General features: G+C 35.4%; 4 protein-coding genes across 5 annotated transcripts; 3 read left to right on the plus strand and 1 right to left on the minus strand.

Annotated features, from left to right (window-relative positions):
* The first annotated feature begins 9,273 nt into the window (after positions 1-9,273).
* On the plus strand, positions 9,274-11,914 carry LOC106354334 (glycerophosphodiester phosphodiesterase GDPD5). The gene is made up of 7 exons (XM_013794246.3): positions 9,274-9,458; positions 10,061-10,242; positions 10,326-10,509; positions 10,684-10,758; positions 10,827-10,936; positions 11,029-11,247; positions 11,329-11,914. Exons 1-7 carry the CDS (start codon positions 9,446-9,448, stop codon positions 11,725-11,727), a joined length of 1,182 nt encoding a protein of 393 aa, XP_013649700.1. The 5' UTR covers positions 9,274-9,445; the 3' UTR covers positions 11,728-11,914.
* On the minus strand, positions 11,532-13,239 carry BNAC06G35170D (uncharacterized protein DDB_G0271670). The gene is made up of 3 exons (XM_022703914.2): positions 13,087-13,239; positions 12,249-12,984; positions 11,532-12,162 (listed from the first exon to the last, which is right to left on the minus strand). Exons 2-3 carry the CDS (start codon positions 12,947-12,949, stop codon positions 11,949-11,951), a joined length of 915 nt encoding a protein of 304 aa, XP_022559635.1. The 5' UTR covers positions 12,950-12,984; positions 13,087-13,239; the 3' UTR covers positions 11,532-11,948.
* Positions 13,240-13,475: 236 nt separating this feature from the next.
* On the plus strand, positions 13,476-15,737 carry LOC106354337 (glycine-rich RNA-binding protein 5, mitochondrial). Of its 2 annotated transcripts, none has more exons than XM_013794250.3 (5): positions 13,476-13,584; positions 14,130-14,265; positions 14,362-14,430; positions 14,505-14,608; positions 14,991-15,737. In XM_013794250.3, the coding sequence occupies exons 2-5, from the start codon at positions 14,148-14,150 to the stop codon at positions 15,519-15,521; spliced, it is 822 nt and encodes a 273-aa protein (XP_013649704.1). In that variant the 5' UTR covers positions 13,476-13,584; positions 14,130-14,147; the 3' UTR covers positions 15,522-15,737. The 2 variants fall into 2 exon arrangements, with proteins under 2 accessions (XP_013649704.1, XP_013649707.1); XM_013794253.3 differs by having other exon boundaries at positions 13,491-13,588.
* A 300-nt stretch (positions 15,738-16,037) lies between these two features.
* Positions 16,038-18,470, plus strand: LOC106354338 (mitochondrial substrate carrier family protein E-like). The gene is made up of 9 exons (XM_013794254.3): positions 16,038-16,255; positions 16,419-16,534; positions 16,676-16,733; positions 16,897-17,046; positions 17,337-17,547; positions 17,639-17,684; positions 17,775-17,886; positions 17,972-18,044; positions 18,128-18,470. Exons 1-9 carry the CDS (start codon positions 16,177-16,179, stop codon positions 18,363-18,365), a joined length of 1,083 nt encoding a protein of 360 aa, XP_013649708.1. The 5' UTR covers positions 16,038-16,176; the 3' UTR covers positions 18,366-18,470.
* The last annotated feature ends 130 nt before the right edge of the window (positions 18,471-18,600 follow it).

Below are 18,600 nucleotides of genomic sequence, written 5' to 3' on the forward strand. Positions count from 1 at the left end.
GCAATGGATGAGGAAATCAAGTCGATTCAAAAGAATGATACATGGGAGTTAGCTTCACTTCCAAATGGACACAAGGCAATTGGTGTGAAGTGGGTGTACAAGGCAAAGAAGAACTCTAAAGGAGAAGTTGAAAGGTACAAGGCAAGATTGGTGGCAAAAGGCTATAGTCAAAGAGCCGGGATCGACTATGATGAGGTATTTGCTCCAGTTGCTCGCTTAGAAACGGTTAGACTAATCATTTCATTGGCAGCCCAAAAGAGTTGGAGGATACATCAAATGGATGTCAAATCAGCTTCTTAAATGGAGACCTTGAGGAAGAAGTCTACATTGAGCAACCACAAGGCTACATAGTTAAAGGAGAAGAAGACAAAGTCTTAAGGCTGAAGAAGGCGCTTTATGGATTAAAGCAAGCACCAAGAGCATGGAACACTCGGATTGATAAGTACTTCAAGGAGAAAGGCTTCATCAAGTGTCCATATGAGCATGCACTTTATATCAAAACTCAAAACAATGATATATTGATTGCATGCTTATATGTTGATGACTTGATATTCACTGGCAACAATCCGATTATGTTTGAAGATTTCAAGATGGAGATGACAAAGGAGTTCGAGATGACCGACATTGGATTGATGTCATACTACCTTGGCATTGAAGTAAAGCAAGAAGAAAATGGAATCTTCATTACTCAAGAAGGCTATGCTAAAGAGGTGCTTAAGAAGTTCAAGATGGATGACTCAAATCCAGTTTGCACGCCAATGGAATGTGGAGTCAAGTTATCAAAGGAAGAAGAAGGAGAGAGTGTGGATCCAACACTCTTTAAGAGTTTGGTTGGAAGCTTACGATATCTAACGTGCACAAGGCCCGACATCCTACACGCAGTTGGAGTTGTGAGTCGATACATGGAGCATCCAACAACAACTCATTTCAAGGCAGCTAAGAGGATCCTACGCTATATCAAAGGTACAATCAACTTTGGCTTGTACTACTCTATCTCTGAAGATTACAGGCTTATTGGATATAGCGATAGCGATTGGGGTGGAGATGTAGATGACCGGAAAAGCACAAGTGGCTTCGTGTTTTTCATTGGAGAAACCGCTTTCACATGGATGTCAAAGAAGCAACCGATTGTCACCCTTTCTACTTGTGAAGCGGAGTATGTGGCAGCTACTTCATGTGTTTGCCATGCTATTTGGTTACGAAACTTGCTAAAGGAGTTGAAACTACCACAAGAGGAGCCAACAAAGATCTTTGTGGATAATAAGTCGGCAATAGCATTGGCAAAGAATCCAGTCTTCCACGATCGGAGAAAGCACATCGATACTCGTTATCACTACATAAGAGAATGTGTTACCAAGATGGATGTGCAATTGGAGTATGTGAAGACAAATGATCAAGTAGCTGATATCTTCACTAAGCCACTCAAGCGAGAAGACTTCATCAAGATGAGGAGCTTGCTCGGAGTAACCAAATCAAGTTTAAGAGGGGGTGTTGAAAAATAAACTTGATTTGGATCAAATATTATTGGGTTAATCATGTGTTGATCCAAAACTTAGCCCAAATTCTAGAAAAATCATCCACCTCCTTAAAATAAAAATCTAGATATTCTTATAGAATTATCTAGATAATTAAGATAAAATAATCTAGATTTTTAAGTAGAATTCTCTAGATTTAAGATTAAAATATGTAAGATATTTTGTATCTTGGAGGCTATAAATACCTCCACTCTCTTCTCATTTTGTATTACCAAGAAATAAACAAAGCTTGTAACAAGTAATAAAATCTTCTTCTAAGTTATATAATCTTTCTTCTTCACAAAACTTCTTTCTCTTCAAACACTTAAACACTTTTCCATCTTTATAAAGTTTTTCATTCCAACAGACACAACATTGGTGGGTTCAAAGTCATGCGACCACTTCGTTAACATCGTCAGCAGGGCCGGTCATGGGCAAAGCCTAACGAAACATTGGCCTTAGGCCCCTAAAAATTTTGAAAAAAATTACATAGAAAAAATCCCCAAATTTTTTTTAGACCCCCAAATTTATCAAAAATTTTTTTTAGCTAGAATCTTTTAAAAACCGCCTACAGCCCCCTAAATCTCAGGGCCGACCCTGATCGCCAGGTACCGTAAACAAAACCCAGAAACACCTTAACCTACTATCTGTAAGAATCACTCAAGACCACATATATCAACATATTACATGTACCTTGTGGAGCTAGCCTTCAATAATGATAGCGCTAATAAAACCTTATGATAATCTATATTTAGCTACGGAATAGACTTAACCAAAATAATAAGATACAAAATTAGACTTAACCAAAATAATAAGATACAAAATAGGTAAAACAAAAGTTAAAATTTGATAATGGCCTGAAGACACAATGGATAAGGGAAAACAGAGCAAATGTATGGTGGCATCCTTACGACGTCGGAAACGTATCCGCCACGCTATTGTGGCCAATATTAGTGACAATCCATCAAGTTTGATAGAAGAGATAGCCATAAGATCTCGAGCTTGGAATGGCGACAAAATAAATAGTAGCATGGCAGAAATAGGAAATTGATATTTGTATTGAGCATGTTGCTTTGACGATATGTTGCTTTGACGTTTTGTGGTAAGGGCTGCGGATGAGATTTTCCATATCTTTATAATAGTTGGGAGACGAATCTTAAAACGTCCAAAGGGAGAATCTGAAGTAAATTAGTGAAATTGGAAGAGTCAAACTTAATAGCGAGCATTGATGGATTCGTATCGATCGAGAGGATGTAAGAGGGGAGATGGAAGGTTGAACTTCCGAGGTTGAAGAAGATGACCGATGAAGTCTTCATTTATCACTTTTGGTGGGCCCGTATGATTTTAGAAGCTGCCGACGTGGACATTTTTAAAAGAAGAGAAAGGTGATGCGGAGAGATGAAAGTTCCATAGTCGGTTGAAATTAATAATCCTAGGTGAACACCTTGGATTTTGAGTTTATTGTGCTTTTAGTATTGTTAGATATTAGATATATAGTAAACGCTATCTACATATTGAAATAATTACTAAATATTTCATTTATATATTACATAAATCTATCAATAATTCTATTATTATTAACACTAATATATTTAAAATTTTACGGTTATAATAGAATTAAGATATAACATTTATAAGAATTTATTTTGCTTCAAAAAATTTAATATGTAAGCTAGCGACGGAAGTACATTTTTTGACATCTTCTTGGTTTTGCTTAGTATTTACATAAATGACATTGTCATTTAATTATACTATTTTCACTTTAAATATTTCCAATTTTTAACATTTATATCTATCTATAGTTTAGGAAACTGCTTATATCTACCTATCATTTAGGAAACTACAGATACTGCAAATTATTAGTTTAGTCTTTAACCACCTGCTTGCTACTAGTATAACCAAAACAATTTTTTTTTTTTAACGTCTGATTAATTATGTTGTTACAACGATGAGAAATATTACATAGACGATTCTACAGCCGACAATTCTACCATCATATGAGAATGCACGTATGAATGCATCGCTCCGAGCAGCCCTATGAGATCCATGTTCGATGATACGTCCTTGCACCATGCTGAAGACCTATTGTAACCTTTTTTTTCTCCATGATCTGCATAATTTGTGTTTTCTGTGGTTTGAACCCCAGACCTCCTGGTGTAGAAGCATTAATGAATACATAAAGTCGTATACCTCACATAATTTTCTACACTTATAAATCTTAGCAAGATGAAAGATATTTGGGGAAATTTTATCTATTTATTTATATATTTATTAAAATCTTAAATTTCTCATTCCAAAAAACTCTATCCCATCTCTAAACTTTAAACCCTAAGTCTAGATTAGTTAACCATAAGTGTCTTTTACTTTTCACTAGGTTAAGATCCGCGCCTTGCGCGGAATCAACATTATATATATAAATTATTTTATGTATTAAATATTTTTACATATTATAAAATAATAAATACAATTAAATAATTAAAAGTCAGTAACTATTAAAAATATAATTAAATTGGTGCGAATATATAAATCAATTGTATTAATCCAAAAAAAATTTATTTATTTGATAGGATATGTTATTAAATTTAAATGATACTAACATAGATAATATATTTTAGTATATTTTCAATATTAATGTCTATTAAATGATGATTTCTACTCATATATTTTTTTGATCATTTGTATCTTTTATAGAAAAAAATTTAAATTACTGATAACAAAATTTTCTTTCTGGGATTAATAGTTTTAGTAATTTATAATTAAAAAAAATAAGTTGTCAATGATCGTTCAAAACTTTTATCAAAAAATTGTTCAAAGTAAATTTTGAAACTAAAATATTGTATTTTATATGGTTTATAGTTTAATTAAAAAAATATATATATTAATCTTATTAATTAATTAAATTATACTTTTTACTTATATAATTTTTGTAATCATTTGTATTTTGTCATAACAAAAATTTTAAACCATGGATCATAAAATTTGAATGTGAGACTTTTAACAATTTTAGTAATTTATAGCCGTTTGTAAAAATTCAAAATATAACATATACATAAAAATCTAAATTTTATTATATGGTTATTGTGGTTGTTTAATTTAGTTAATAGCTTAAAATTAAACAAATATGATAGAAGATACACTATTTATTATCAAATCTTTATCATTCAAAATCATTAATTGTCATATATACTTTAGCCACATTAGGTAATTCCGTAAATTTTATTTAAGGAAATAATAAAGTATATTAATGATGAATTTATTGTTAGTTTAATAAAAAACTTATTATATAATTAGATGGACCAACATATTTCTCTAATGATTCTAAGAATCATTCTAGTGATGACATGTGGCTACAAAAAAAAGTTGTAATGTTTCTCAAATAATATATAAGGGATTAAAAATGAGGGTAAAAGTGGTTAGTGTAAACATAAAAAATAATATTATAAATATGGTATTTATGACAATTTCTCCAAGATATTTCTGTTCCACCGTAGATTTTTTCTTAGATGTGAACAGTTCACACGTGAACATTAGACGATTTGAAGTGCTTCCTTTCAAAATGTACAACAAATTTATTTTAATATATTAAAAATTCTGAAATTGCCTAATAATCAATATATATAGTATATTATATACAACTTTATTTCTTTTGTACGAAAATAATTTAACATTTTGTTATATGTTATACATATTATATATAGTAAACTCAATGTACATATTGAAATAATTACTAAATATTTCATTTATATATTACATAAATCTATCAATAATTATATTATTATTAGAAATAATATATTTAAAATTTTACGGTTATAATAAAATTAAGATATAACATTTATAATAATTTGTTTTGCTTCGAAAATTTTAATATGTAAGCTAGCGACTGTATAGGGGCAAAACAAAATTCACAACCTAAAATTTTACTATACTTCTAAAACAAAGTACAAAGTAATTCATATGTATATAACCTTAAAATAAAAATTTGTGTTAAAAATATTTTATTAAATAAAAAAATCAACAAATAAATTATGATGTTAAAAGCTCGGATCAAAATCTAGTCTTCTATTACTTATTGAACAAATCAGTAAACCAGCTCTTAGATATATGTTTGTGCATTACATTTATTCAAAGTAAGTAACAGTGCATAGGATATGTGAAACAAAGCAGGATGTTTTGAGAAGAAGAACAACAAATGGGGGTACGTTAATGGAACGATAGTCTTACCACAAAAAAACTTTTTGCCTTGTGGATGAAAGCATCAACGAGGTAGAACCAAAATCTGCTCCAAGGAGAGTCAAAAGAGAGAGAGAGAGAGAGAGAGAGAGAGAGAGAGAGGAGAGAGAGAGAGAGGAGAGGGAGAGGAGGAGAGAGAGAGAAGAGAGTGAGAGAGAGAGAGAGAGAGAGAGAGAGAGAGAGAGAGAGAGAGAGAGAGAGAGAGAGAGAGAGAGAGAGAGAGAGAGAGAGAGAGAGAGAGAGAGAGGAGGAGCGGGAGAGAGGAGAGAGAGAGAGACGAGAGAGAGGATGAGAGAGAGAGTTGAGGAGAGAGAGGAGAGAGGAGAGAGGGAGAAGATGGGAGAGAGAGAGAGGAGGAGGAGAGAGAGAGAGAGAGGGAGAGAGGAGAGAGGGAGAGAGATGAGATGAGAGAGAGAGATAGAGAGAGAGAGAGAGAGGAGAGAGAGAGAAGGGAGAGGAGAGAGGAGAGAGGAGAGAGAGGAGGGAGAGAGAGAGAGAGAGAGAGAGAGAGGAGAGAGAGGAGAGAGAGAGAGAGGAGAGAGACGAGAGAGAGAGAGAGGAGAGAGAGAGAGAGAGAGGAGAGGAGAGAGAGAGAGAGAGGGAGAGAGAGAGAGAGAGGAGAGAGAGAGGAGAGAGAGAGAGGAGAGAGGAGAGAGAGAGAGAGAGAGGAGAGAGAGAGAGAGAGAGAGAGAGAGAGAGAGAGAGAGAGAGAGAGAGAGAGGAGAGAGAGAGAGAGAGAGAGAGAGATGTAAATATTCCAATAAGTATAGTCACATAAGCTGCTCTCATCATCCTTTACACCATTGTCTGGTTCTTGATAGTGATTGTTGTCGCAGCTTGTGTTGATTGATTGCCTCAGTGCACAAATGTGATTGAATGTCCTCCTTGTGGAATGACTCCTGATAAGTTGTTGTACGAGACATTGAAAACCCCAAGGCTGGTCAGTTATGTTAGTTGTGATGGGATCCGGACTTGTAACCTGTTGAAAGAGAGATCAAAGATTTCCATATTCTTCAGACCTGAAAAGATTTTTGGTATCAATCCTGATAACTTGTTGTAAGAAAGATTAAGAGCTTCTAACTCCAAAAGACCTCCAAGATCTTCTGGGATATCACCACTCAGCTCATTTCTCAGAGATCCATTCCAAACAATAATTGGAGATTTCCACCATGTAGGTATCATATCGGTGTTTTGTTGCAAATTCAATTTTAATCTGGGTGTCTAACCATTAATCCATCATTAGCGGATCCAGCTCAATAAGATACTTGAAATATATACTGCCTCTATCTTACAAGGAAATCTTTTTGTGGAGAAAACCCGGTAAACCAATGACCACCAAAGGAATAACAGCTTATGTATAATGAATCCCTTCTCCCAGAGAAAATGATGTATTACTGAAGCATGAAGGTATGGATCTATTCAGCCTGTTGTTGGCAAGATCAAGAAGTTTAAGATTAATTCTAGGAATAATGCATGTTAAATTATTCCCCCTAAGAAGAAGAGCATGTGCGAGCTGAGTGCTGATCAGTAGCGGCCCTGGGTACAAGCGAAGGAAGCATATGCTTCCGGCCTTTTGAATAAGTTAAATTATTTCGGCTTTTTTCTGTCAAGTTCTTCTGCAGCGTAGTTGGTATAGTGGCGAAAAAGCATTCTTTTTGGTGCAGGGTTCAAATATCATCAGCCACAATTTTTTCTATTTATTTTTATCTTTTTAAAATTATTCAGTAAGAGACCCAAAATAAAATGTGCTGCTTCTAGCCCAAAATATTTCCAGGCCGGGCCTGATGCTGATAGGCTCCAGAATATTCCCAGACAATTTGTTATTTCTCAGATCAAGTACGAAGACATTCCCTAGCAATGTGTCTGGAATAACTCCTGATAAATTATTATCTTGAAGGAATAATATTGTTGGACTTCTCCAACTAAGAGGTATATCCTCAGATAAAGTATTTGCAGAAAGGTCAAGTATATAAGATATGTTGAACAAAGAAATATGTATTTCACCTTCCAGTGAGTTGTTTGAAAGAAGTAGCACATATGGCGAAAGTTCGCCAATCCAGCTTGGAATAACACCGGTTAAGTTGTTGTTTGAAATGTCAACCAGTGATGGATGATCTCAAGAAATATATTATATGCAGTAGTTTTGAGCTACCTTGTATTGATGTAAAAGTAAGTCAAAATATTTAGTAATAACAAATGCTTGTGAAATTATATATGTAATTGTCATATTAACTCCACCAACATATATTATACATTTTTTCGGCTTCTTCTTATTTTACTCATTATCATTTCATTATTTTTATTAAATTTTGGCTAATGTTTTCCTAATTTTTTACATATTTTTTTTCAAATATTTCTTTCTTTCTCTAAATAGTAATACAAAACATACAATCAATAAATCAAAAATCCATATTATAATTATTTTCAATTATAATATTATCTTATTCACTATATCATTTGACTTAATTAAATGCAAAACAATTTTTAAATCAAAGTTCTAACATGTTCCGTTAAATATAATCCGTCCAATCTTCAAAGCCTAATTATTTATAATGCATATATGAACATTATAAGAGATTAATAATTATTATAGATACAACTATATTTTTACGTGAATATGAAATCATTATATCAATTTCTATAAATTGTTTTCTATTCATTATTTTATGTAGTATATAAATATAAAAAGAATTGATCAAACATTATCACACTTTCTATAACTTTGAAAATTAGCTACCATTAATTATTATTTCTAATATCATTTAGGTTATTTGGCGAGTGATAATAATTAGTTGTAGACTTACTTTTTATTTTAGGTCTAATTAAAATAATTAAAAATTAGAAAGAGTTTCCTTAATTATATATATTATTTAGTTTATAAATATAAAAATAATTGATCAAACGTTATTAATCTTTATATAATTTCAATAATTATTTATATAAATCAATATTATTTAAATTATTTGATAAGTGATATTAATTGGTTCTAGATTTATTTTTTTTATTTTGAATCTAAGCTAAAATAAATAAAATTAAAATCTATCGCCAAATAAATCATAATAATTTTCTTAAGACTTTACAAATGATTGACATGTAAGCAAAAATCAGTTAAGTAACTTATCGTTTAATATATAGGAGAATTTTATTTTTTATAAATATTTTTATAAACTCGTATAAATAATTTAAAATCAAGATAAAATAATTTTGTAAATGTTTTAATTTTTCTTATAAATGACTTATAAGACATATATGACATTATAAGACATTAATAATTATTATAATTCTTTATATACGAATATAATTTTGACAATTAGTTACTATAAATATTTTTCAACCAATTAAATTATAACAATTTTTTTAAAAAAATTCTAACACCTAAGCAAAAGGGGTTTTATATATAAAGAGGATATTCTTTTTTTTTTGTTCAAAGGTAAATATTATATTCTTTGGTACTAAACACGAATTAACTAATTAATTTAATTTATTGACAACCTGAAGTTGTCTTTTTAAGTTTTAACCAAAACGGGAATATTCGTTAGTATGAACTGAAGAATGATAGATCCACCAAAGCAGGAAATGGACTGACTTTTGGATAACAATAGATCCCAAGTAAACGGACAGGCACCAATTGGGTGTCACAAGAGAGACAAGAGACAGAAAGAGAGTTAATCAAGCATTCCGATTGATCCAAAGAAATCGACATGATGCTTACAAGTAAGCTTCTCAATTTCAATCTTGTCTTCTTCTTCTTTTTTCGTTTCTGGGTCAGCAAGCTTAAGTTTTTCTGGGTTTCTCATTGTTCTGTTACCTTCCATCTGAGTATATATGTTTGATTGATTGCTTATATTAAATTAGCTTGAGAATGGAAATTGCAAAATTTTTATCATTGCCCTTTGACTTTATCCTGTTCATCCTTAAAAATGAATAGCAAATTGAAAGGAAAAAAAAGCTTAGAAGTTAACAAGAACGAATCTGGAAATGTTTCCTTTTTTAGTCTAAGCTAATAAAACAAAAAAAAAAGATTGTGACTTGAGAGTATCCCTAAAGCTTTACACTTTTACATTCTATTGATTCAGTCTAAAAAGAAAAGTTTAGGTCTTTGGATCAGTTTTTGCCTTGTGTCTCTCTGCTAACACTGCAGTAATAAAAGGAGAAGCATAAAAGAAAAGTCAAAGTTTGATACATAAAGAAAAGTTTGATTCTTTGGATCAGTTTTTGTCTTTTATGTCTTACCAACACTGCGGTAACAAAAAGGAGAAGCCAAAATAATAGTGAACGTTTGATATTAAAAATTGGGTTACTGTTTATTTTTACAGAATGCTTGCCATTGATATGGCTATCTCTAGTCACTCTGTGTGCTGGAAGGACACTATACCAACTCCCTGGTAAAGGAGTCAAAGATGATACTAAGCAGCCGATTCAGACATCACGTCCTTTTAACATCGCACACAGAGGTTCCAACGGAGAGATCCCAGAAGAAACTAAAGCTGCATACTTGGTATTACCATTAAGCAATCTCCTTCTGTTTCGTTTGATTATTTGGGACATTGTGCTTAAGTAATTTGATGTCTTTTTTCTTAGAGAGCAATTGAAGAAGGTACAGACTTCATTGAAACAGATATCTTATCATCAAAAGATGGTGTGCTTATCTGTTTCCATGATGTTATCCTTGACTTAACAACCGATGTTGCGAGTCGCAAGGAGTTTGCTGATCGTAATAGGACATATGATGTCCAAGGTTTCAAGATCACTGGCTTTTTCACTTGTACGTTCCCAGCGATTCTTCTTTTCTTTTTAACATATACATAAGTTGATGCATGCCAATGGACTCTTCTCAGCATATCACCGCACATAAAGAAGCATCTAATAAAGGTTTCAAGTGTGTTTATTTGAATTTGAGCTATTAGCTAACAATTGGTTTCTCTTTGATTGCTTGAAGTTGATTTTACTCTCAAAGAACTAAAGACACTACGGACAAAACAGAGATATGCTTTTCGGGACCAGCAATACAACGGTTAGCTACCCTTTCCTTCCTAGATTTATGAAAACATTTAACCAGACTGGTCCCTTTTCGAATTTCAGGAAAGTACCCCATCATCACATTTGAAGAGTTCCTTGCCATTGCTCGGGATGCTCCGAGAGTTGTTGGCATATATCCTGAGATTAAGAATCCAGTTCTAATGAACCAACATGTAAGTTTACAATCTTTACCCGCTTGACTTGTACTTCTTATTGGTCCTAAAGACTGACTTGATATCCTTTGTTACTAAATCATACGGTATAGGTCAAGTGGCCTGGTGGTAAGAGATTTGAGGATAAAGTTGTGGAGACACTTAAGAAGCATGGGTACGGAGGCGCATATTTATCCAAGCAGTGGTTGAACAAACCATTGTTTATTCAATCGTTTGCTCCATCTTCACTCGTGTACATATCAAACTTGACAGACTCACCAAAAGTCTTGTTAATAGACGATGTTACCATGCCAACTCAAGATACTAACCAGGTCCATCCTCTGACCCTCTTCTTGTTTCTTTATCCTTCTGCTATAACTTACTCACCGTTCTTTCTGTTAAAACCTAACCAGACATACGCAGAGATCACATCAGATACCTATTTCACCTACATCAAAGAGTATGTTGTGGGGATTGGACCATGGAAGGATACAATAGTTCCAGTAACGAACAACTACATGCTAACCCCAACAGATTTGGTCAAAAGAGCTCACGCGCATAATCTTCAGGTGCATCCATACACTTACAGGAATGAAAACCAGTTTTTGCACTTTAACTTCAGCCAAGACCCATATATGGAATACGAGTACTGGATCAAAGAGATTGGAGTCGATGGACTCTTTACTGATTTCACCGGTAGCCTCCATAACTATCAAGAGTGGGCATCTCCATTACCTGACACCTCCTCCAAGTCCACACGTCAGCTCTTGAGTCATATTGCTTCTCTGGTCCGCCCTTATGCAAAGGCTTGAAGTGTGGTGGCTGCTATAGTCTTTAATCTAACAGAAGAGTCTTGAAGATTTAAATAAAAGGTGAAAGACAGAGCTTTATCAAATTGTTATCTGTTTTACTTCACAAGATTTATACAGTAAAAGTTGAAAAAACTTTGTAAAATCTTGGAACAGAGTTTCTATAATATACCAAATTGTTTCTATCAAACTTTAACATACACAAATCAAACTCAATCTTTTACTCAGACGCAGCAAGTTGTGCAGCAAGGGAAGCAAGATAACAACCACTTAGGGGTGCGGTTAGAGGCTGCTTCTGGTTTAGGAGCTTCCTCTTTCTTCAACCCTTCATCTCCTTCAGACTCAGAGGAACTCTTCGGTGTCTCTGGCTGTGACGGCTTCGTCTGTTTCTTTTGCGGCGTTGAGCTTTGTAGTCCACCTTTATCTGCATTCCCCAATCTATGACAAAAACAAGAAAGTGAGCAAACAAAAAGACATATCTGTTTTTAAGACATGAAGACAAGAGATGGATGATGATAGCTTACATTGGGAAAGCGAAAGACTTGACGCTTAAGTTTTCCGACCGACGAGAAATAGAACGATCTAGTTTATTGTTTTTGTTGTTATTGTTGTTATCTTTATTAGCAGCTTCATTAGCCATGATAAACTCTCTTATACTCGATGCAGACTTTTGTTCTTCCTCTTTACTTGCGGGAGACGCTTTCTCTGTTTCAGCTGCTTTCTTGCCTATTTCCACCAGAGTTTTCGCCTCCTCCACAACTCCGCTTCCTCCTCCTCCTCCTCCTCCACCTCCTTGGTTTGTATTTTGACGAGGAGAAGGTAACGGAGAAGGCAAATGAGGAGTTCTAGGTGAAGGAGGCTGGGGAAACGTGAGCTCTCCCGATTTGAAGTAATCGTTTGCGTTGAAGCTGTTGTTACCCATGCGGATGCTGAAGAGAGATTCGTTGGAGAGAGTGCTCCATTCAGCTGGAGCTGTAGAGGGCGTTCTTGCGAAAACATGTGAAGGGATTCTGTAAGGAGGTGTGGTGGGAGTAGAGGTCGTTGTGGTTCTCTCCATGATTTGTGTTGGAGGAGATTGGTTATAGTTTGGATTCTCGTCAGGTCTTGGTTCAGCTTCTATTGAAGAACAAGAAGAAGAAGAAGAAGAAGAAGAAGACGAAGACGAAGAGAGCCGTACGGTTTGATCGTTGGGTTGAAAAAAGTTCTGCTCTTGTGACGTTTCCATGGTTCCAAGATGAAAGCTCTGCTAAAAATATCAATCTGCAATTTGAAGAGATTATGAAGACAAAGAAAGTTGATTATAGGTTTAAAGATATGCAGAAGAAGACAATAATGATATGTTTGAAGAGATTTTTAGTTCACCTTCTGATGTTTTCAGACGTCAACGATGAGAAGACGAAGAACACAAGGAAGAAGATTTCTATTTTTAGAAAGTTTCAATAACAAGTTTTTGGAAGGCCAAGGAGACAGAGGGAATGTTTGTTTGTTTTTGGAATCAGGAGAGTTTAAAGGACACGCATGCGTGTGCTTCTGATTAAAGTACTATGTTTAACCCAATTTTAATAAAACTATTTTTCGACATTGCTAAGTAAAGAGATTAAAAGAAAAGTGATAATTTGAATCCGGTTCGGTTTGGTGTAGTCGACCATTGGTTTAGTTTTACCGGGTCAAATATAACTCTGTGGCAGATGATAAGTGAGCTAATCTAACGGTCAAGATTATCTCATAGAAATGAACGGACAGGATGAGTTCATTATTTAACATAAGCCCCTTCTCTTACAATGGTTTGGTTACTACTGGCGAGAATTGAAAGAGAAAGACGCTTCCAGAGAGATCGTCGTCTCCCTTAAACCCTAGAGAGTGAGTACGGTCTCGTCGATTCATCATTAAGTTATTCATTTCTTTCGATTCTATGGATTAGATTTGTTACTCTGATGTTTCATCACAATAAAGTTTATATTTTTTATTTCTGGTCTTCTTCTTTGTTTACGATACCTTGGGACCTTGGTTTGGAGATTTGATGTGTTTAAATATGTTTCATTTCACGGTTCTGGGTCATGCGATATGTTGGGTTTAGTGAGTTGACCTTATAAGCTATGGTTCAATTTTTATGGATTCTTCTTTCAGAATGATTGTTATCGTTGTGTCTGATAATCGTTTGGTCAACCATATGTGTAGCTAACATGAATAAAGATGATAAAGTTTGTAACTTTCTTGTGTTTTGCCTTATTTATTTTATGAAAGATTGAATTTTTCTTACTTCTGTTGACGGTTGAAATGATGGGTCTTTCGTTTTATTCATGAGATTATCTTCATGATTCTACCCTTTTGGAATCACTATCTATGTTTTGATTTGTTTTTTATTTGTCTAACCACTTAGTGAATGCTCTTTGAAATGTTTCCAGTATACAGATACGGACCACATGGCTTTCTTAAGTAAAGTTGGAAAGATATTTAGGCAGACCAGCACCCATGTCACTGCCTCTAACTCGATGCTACAGAGCATCCGTTGCATGTCTTCTTCTAAAATCTTTGTTGGAGGTGACAATAATAACACTCTAATACGGTTCTGTAAGAGAGTACTCTCTTTTCTCTTTGTTTCTGTTTGTCTCACGAAACTGTTCTATGTTGCTTTAGGTATCTCCTACAGCACTGATGAGTTTGGCTTAAGAGAAGCTTTTAGCAAATATGGAGAAGTTGTTGATGGTAAGCTAGCTAACTAGCTTTAAAAACTCTAGGCTTTGATGTTTTAAACTTCCTTTTTCTTCTGACATTTGCAGCGAAAATTATCGTCGACCGTGAAACTGGTAGATCGAGGGGCTTTGCTTTCGTGACATTTACATCTACCGAGGAGGCTAGTAACGCCATGCAATTGGATGGACAGGTAAATCACAAGCTTCTTTTGATACTAAGATGTCATTTGGCTTAATCATGCGTCATTTCTTATTCTTTATTGACTGTCAATGTCTTGTTCTGGATGCTTGACCAATTTTAAATCGGTTCTGCCTTGATGATGCATGTTTCTAGACTACTTAATGTTTTTGGCCGCTTAAACATTGGCACCATAGGTAGATTCGGTATCATCATCTAGCTAGATGTACTATTCATTCGTCAGACAGCGACTTCCTCTTCTTGTTTGTGTTATCCTGAAATAAATGTTTGTTGTCAGACTGTGTTTAGATGATTCTGAAAATGGTAACATTGTTTTTTTTTTTTTTTTGGCTTTGTATTTCAATCGGCAATTTATTGGTTTGTTTGGCATACAGGACCTTCATGGTCGAAGGATTAGGGTGAACTACGCAACTGAAAGGGGAAGTGGGTTTGGAGGAAGGGGATTCGGTGGTCCTGGTGGTTATGGTGCTCCATCTGGTGGTTATGGAGGTGGTGGTGGCTACGGAGGAGGTGCTGGTGGTTATGGAGGCGGTGGTTACAATGCTCCAGCTGGCGGTTACGGAGGTGGCCCGTCTTATGGAGGAAATGCTGGTGGTGGTGGTTATGGAGGTAACTCTCCTTATGGTGGCAATGCCGCTGGTGGTGGATATGGTGTTGCTGGGGGTGTTGGTGGAAGTGACAACTTCGCTCAAGGCAGTTCCTCTAATGCTGGATTTGATGACAAGTTTAGCAGCAACGAAGCACTAGGCAATGATACGGATCACCAGCTCGAAAGCGCGGGCGTTGAAGAACAGTTTGGTGGCAGTGACAATCAGTTTGGTGACTCGGATAATGGGCAAACAGAGGTTGGCGGCCCAGACGGGTTTGATCAGACTGACGACGGAGATGTTGCCAAGAAAGCTTAGTCTCTACTCATTTGTGTCCTGGAACTTTTCGTTGCAGTTTCAGAAAATAAACTTAATGGAAGTTTATCAGTTTCTGTTTTTCAACGTTTGGTGTTGTTTTATCATGCAGAGACCTCTCGCTTTCTTATGTTTTGTGTCACTTGAGGCCCGCAAATAAAAGTTGTAATAACTTGTAACAGACTCGTATTCGTTCTATTTAAGGTTTTCTATACTATATACTACTAGTTCAATTTAGTTTTATAAGATCTTTGAAACTGAAGACTACCCAATCTGCTTTGGTTTATGACAAGCGTCACCTGGTTCATCATCAGTTTTTGTTTTCGTTGAGCTTCTTCACAAGCTCTTCAAACCTCAAAAAGCCACATGGCAGTTAGTGTACACATATCAGAGAAAAAAAACAAATTTTTATCATACTGAAAGCGATCTTACTGGACACAACAAACTAGGGAAGTAATCAGCCAATTACAGTTTTACCCTTCAATTTTTTTTCTGATAATTGGAATTAAAATGTTTTGAGTAAATCGTTGCGGTTCACAAAATAGGTAATAGGTCGATGTGGCGAGAGAAGCGCGCAAAGTCTATTAATCACTGCTAAAACCTCATAAGCCCTAAAACACCTGGAAGCTTCGATAGATACAGTCTCTGCAGAGCGAATATGGCGAGCAAGGATTCGAATCGCGAGCAACCACCTCCTCTGAGCATCGAAATCAAAGCCACTCAGGATCAATTCTTCGGTAAGCGCCGATTTCTCTTCTCTACGATGTGAATCGAATCGTCGTAGATTGGTTTGTTGCATATGATTACGCTTAGACGATGAGATTAGGTTTGGTGATTGTGATGAGAACATTCCGATCATGCTCAAATAGTCTAAACTCACAACGCCATTGATGTCTGTAGTGTGGAGAGAGTTCGTATGGGGAGGTATAGCTGGAGCTTTTGGCGAAGGGATGATGCATCCCGTAGATACTCTTAAAACTCGGCTTCAGAGTCAGATTATCATGAATGCGTCTCAGGTATTGTATTGTCAAGCGTACTTCACTTTGCAGTGATTTTTTTTCGCTTTGTAATTTCTGGTTTTATCTGAGGAAAGGCGGATTATTAAAGATTGTATGCGGTTTGTGTAATCTCTAACCTTGTTCAGCTGTTGATTTCAGAGACAGAAGAGCATTCCACAAATGTTAAGGACTGTCTGGGTTGGTGATGGACTGAAAGGTACAGCATGCATACTCTTTTCCCTCAGCTTCTTCAGCTTTCCAGTAATGGCAGGCTGTATTATATTCCCTATTCATCTGCGAATTTGGAACAGGATTTTTTTTTCCTGTGCTTTGAGTTTTTGGTTTTTGTTATTTTGTTTCTGTGCTGACTTTAATTTTAGGCTTTTATAGGGGAATTGCTCCTGGAGTCACTGGATCTCTTGCCACTGGTGCAACCTACTTTGGTGTTATTGAGTCCACAAAAAAATGGATTGAAGAGACTCATCCCAACTTAGGAGGCCACTGGGTACACTTTATTGCAGGAGCTATTGGTATGTTTCCTAATATCCTCTTTCCTCTCTCGTTCATCTGATCAATAAGGTGGTGGTAAATATAGGAGGAAGAAGCTAATTTTGATGTCAAGCACACAGCAGAAATGAAACTAAATATAACTTGGCTAAAAAGCAGATATTATCAGACATTTAAATGTTGTGTTACGATTATAACTTTAGATATCGTGGGTCTTTAAAAGATAGATCAAGGTTTTCAGCATAACCACACATGGCAAGGTTGCAAGAATTTCTGATTCCTTTGTGTTCTGTTGCTTCTTTCATTTTTTCAGGTGATACACTTGGTTCTTTCGTATATGTTCCCTGTGAAGTAATAAAGCAGCGGATGCAAATTCAAGGGACTAGTAGCTCCTGGAGCTCTTTTATTTCGAGGGACAGCGTTCCAGTGAAACCAAGAGGTGACATGTATGGTTATTATACTGGAATGGTCCAGGCTGGAAGCTCAATATTGAAAGAGCAAGGACCAAAAGGGCTGTATGCTGGGTATGTAAATCTCCTTTATATCATTATTGATGCCAATTGGATATCCTTTTTCAAGGGACTCATGTTGTTGTCTTTCCTTTTTCTTTGGCAGATATTGGTCTACACTAGCAAGGGATGTACCTTTTGCTGGCCTCATGGTATGTAATGTGTCATTTCAGTGAAACTGTTACCTCCATTCACCTAATGGGTCTTTGTCTCCTCATGTTGGTTCTGTATTTCCTTCTCAGGTGATGTTTTATGAAGCATTGAAGGATCTAACAGATCAAGGGAAGAAAAAGTTTCCACAATTTGGAGTCAACAGTTCAATCGAGGGGCTCGTTTTGGGAGGATTAGCTGGTGGTACGTTAGAATAAAGATCAGTTTAAAGAAACTATTCCAAATAGCTCATCCGCAGTGACCTTTGTTTAATGTAATCTCTCTCCAGGACTAAGTGCTTATCTCACAACTCCACTGGATGTTATTAAAACAAGATTGCAAGTACAAGGAACAACGATCAAGTATGTCTTATTTCTTACAGATTCATATGATCATACCTAAAATAGCATCCCCAGTTTTGATTAAACTTTGTAAATCTTGATAGGTACAAGGGTTGGCTGGATGCAGTTGGGCAGATATGGAGGAAGGAAGGTCCAGAGGGCTTTTTCAGGGGAAGCGTTCCGAGGGTCATGTGGTATATTCCGGCCTCGGCACTCACTTTCATGGCCGTTGAATTCCTTAGAGTGAGTTTCAGAGAGAAAAGTAAGAATAACAACATTGTTGTCTCAAACTTAAGCATAGAGAGTAAAAGATCTTCGGTACATGAGGTTAGAGAGAACTAGTGAGATGATGATGCATGTCTTCTTCTCAGATACAGTTTAACAACAATCTGATTCTTCTTCAATAAGAACCTTCTTTTAGTTCTCACAAAAAAAAAAATTTGTATATATATATCTCCAAAGTCAAACTCTTCCGACAACTTTCGGAACTGTGTTCTGTTTTCTTTTAACTGATAGCAAAAGAGGAAGTGTTGTAAACCTTTTCGAATAAAACCAGTAGTAACGGATGCGATAGATG

The sequence above is a fragment of the Brassica napus genome, chromosome C6 (genome assembly GCF_020379485.1).
Source record: "Brassica napus cultivar Da-Ae chromosome C6, Da-Ae, whole genome shotgun sequence".
Classification (NCBI taxonomy): Eukaryota; Viridiplantae; Streptophyta; class Magnoliopsida; order Brassicales; family Brassicaceae; genus Brassica; species Brassica napus.